This window comes from Somniosus microcephalus, chromosome 9 (genome assembly GCF_052327205.1).
Source record: "Somniosus microcephalus isolate GS21.2 chromosome 9, FLI_Smic_1.0, whole genome shotgun sequence".
Classification (NCBI taxonomy): Eukaryota; Metazoa; Chordata; class Chondrichthyes; order Squaliformes; family Somniosidae; genus Somniosus; species Somniosus microcephalus.
The window spans coordinates 233,058,022-233,060,150 of record NC_140995.1 but is presented as its reverse complement, the minus strand read 5'-3'; the positions used below and the strand labels follow the sequence as shown (position 1 = coordinate 233,060,150).

The 2,129-nt window shown below is 55.0% G+C and overlaps 1 protein-coding gene across 1 annotated transcript in view; it reads right to left on the bottom strand.

Annotated features, from left to right (window-relative positions):
• Positions 1 to 1,332, bottom strand: part of susd4 (sushi domain containing 4) — a 79,250-nt gene extending 77,918 nt beyond the window's left edge. The window contains exon 1 of the mRNA XM_085998242.1: positions 1,305 to 1,332. Within this exon, the coding sequence (XP_085854368.1) occupies positions 1,305 to 1,332 (28 nt within the window). The remainder of the gene's footprint in view (positions 1 to 1,304) is intronic.
• Positions 1,333 to 2,129: the final 797 nt, after the last annotated feature.

Genomic DNA, 2,129 nt, shown 5'->3' with positions numbered 1-2,129 from the left:
CTCCACGGATGTTGCCTGGCCTGCTGAGGTTTTCCAGCATTTTCAGGTGTTACTGAGAGTCGCGGCACTCAGGGTCCAGACTTGGGCTGTAGGTGTTACTGAGAGTCAGGGCACTCAGGGCCCAGGTCTGGGCTGTAGGTGTTACTAAGAGTCGCGGCACTCAGGGTCCAGACTTGGGCTGTAGGTGTTACTGAGAGTCGGGGCACTCAGGGTCCAGACTTGGGCTGTAGGTGTTACTGAGAGTCAGGGCACTCAGGGCCCAGACCTGGGCTGTAGGTGTTACTGAGAGTGGGGGCACTCAGGGTCCAGACTTGGGCTGTAGGTGTTACTGAGAGTGGGGGCACTCAGGGTCCAGACTTGGGCTGTAGGTGTTACTGAGAGTCAGGGCACTCAGGGCCCAGACCTGGGCTGTAGGTGTTACTAAGAGTCGTGGCACTCAGGGCCCAGACTTGGGCTGTAGGTGTTACTGAGAGTGGGGGCACTCAGGGCCCAGGTCTGGGCTGTAGGTGTTACTGAGAGTCAGGGCACTCAGGGCCCAGACCTGGGCTGTAGGTGTTACTAAGAGTCGGGGCACTCAGGGCCCAGACTTGGGCTGTAGGTGTTACTGAGAGTCAGGGCACTCAGGGCCCAGACTTGGGCTGTAGGTGTTACTGAGAGTCGGGGCACTCAGGGCCCAGACCTGGGCTGTAGGTGTTACTAAGAGTGGGGGCACTCAGGGCCCAGACTTGGGCTGTAGGTGTTACTGAGAGTCAGGGCACTCAGGGCCCAGACCTGGGCTGTAGGTGTTACTGAGAGTCGGGGCACTCAGGGCCCAGACTTGGGCTGTAGGTGTTACTGAGAGTCAGGGCACTCAGGGCCCAGGTCTGGGCTGTAGGTGTTACTGAGAGTCAGGGCACTCAGGGCCCAGACTTGGGCTGTAGGTGTTACTGAGAGTCAGGGCACTCAGGGCCCAGGTCTGGGCTGTAGGTGTTACTGAGAGTCAGGGCACTCAGGGCCCAGGTCTGGGCTGTAGGTGTTACTGAGAGTCGGGGCACTCAGGGCCCAGACCTGGGCTGTAGGTGTTACTGAGAGTCAGGGCACTCAGGGCCCAGGTCTGGGCTGTAGGTGTTACTGAGAGTCGGGGCACTCAGGGCCCAGACCTGGGCTGTAGGTGTTAATGAGAGTCAGGGCACTCAGGGCCCAGGCCTGGGCTGTAGGTGTTACTGAGAGTCGGGGCACTCAGGGCCCAGACCTGGGCTGTAGGTGTTACTGACAGATGCGATAAAAGGCCCAGACCTGGGTTATAGATTTGGTGTTGGTGTTACCAACAGTCTGGGTACTCGAGGCCCACATCTAGGCTATAGATTTGGGCGATGGTGTTGCAGACAGTTGTGATACCTGGGCCCAGATCTGAGCAGCTACACCTCTCCCTCCACACCAAAGGCAGGCCCTCTCTTCCGCTGGGATCCTGCCCTGCATTGCGAATGAGGCCACACCCTGGGCTGGGGTCACAGGGTGGCGGGCGAACTGGTTGAGGGAAATCCAGCCCCACAGTGTCCTATTTTTGTTACCATTACATCCTAAACTTGTATATAACATCAGTGAGTTAACATTTGGGATATTCCGTGAAGTATTCGGGAATTGCAACAGTTACTCAAAGTGAAGAGGCTCAAAGGATAATGTCAGCAGCGGCTCTGATTGCTGTCCATCACACACCCACCGATGTTATAATACACATTCCGGAATGCGAAGTGTGGCGAAAGGACATGTAACCCATTTGTGTTATTTAATTTACATTGACATCATTGGTTGTAGGGAGTGTGATATATGAAATGACTCACATTGTCGGAGAAACGGGGACAGAGAGAAGAATTAGAGCAGAAGCTGGGTTTTGATCTCGACAGAGGTTGCAGAAAGGAGGAAGAGCTTGTAGGCTGGTGTATTTTGCATGTAAGATGAACCAGAGGGAGAGGGAGAGAGGTCTGAGCAAGAGAGAGGAAGAGAGGGCTCAGAAAGTGAAAGAGAGAGAAAAGGCCGAAAGGGAGACAGGAAGAGAGGGGAGCTAGTAAGGGAGAGAGAGATAGACACCAGAGTAAGAAATAGACCAGAGACCAAGAAAAACAGAGAGGCCAACAGAGGAGACTAGAAAA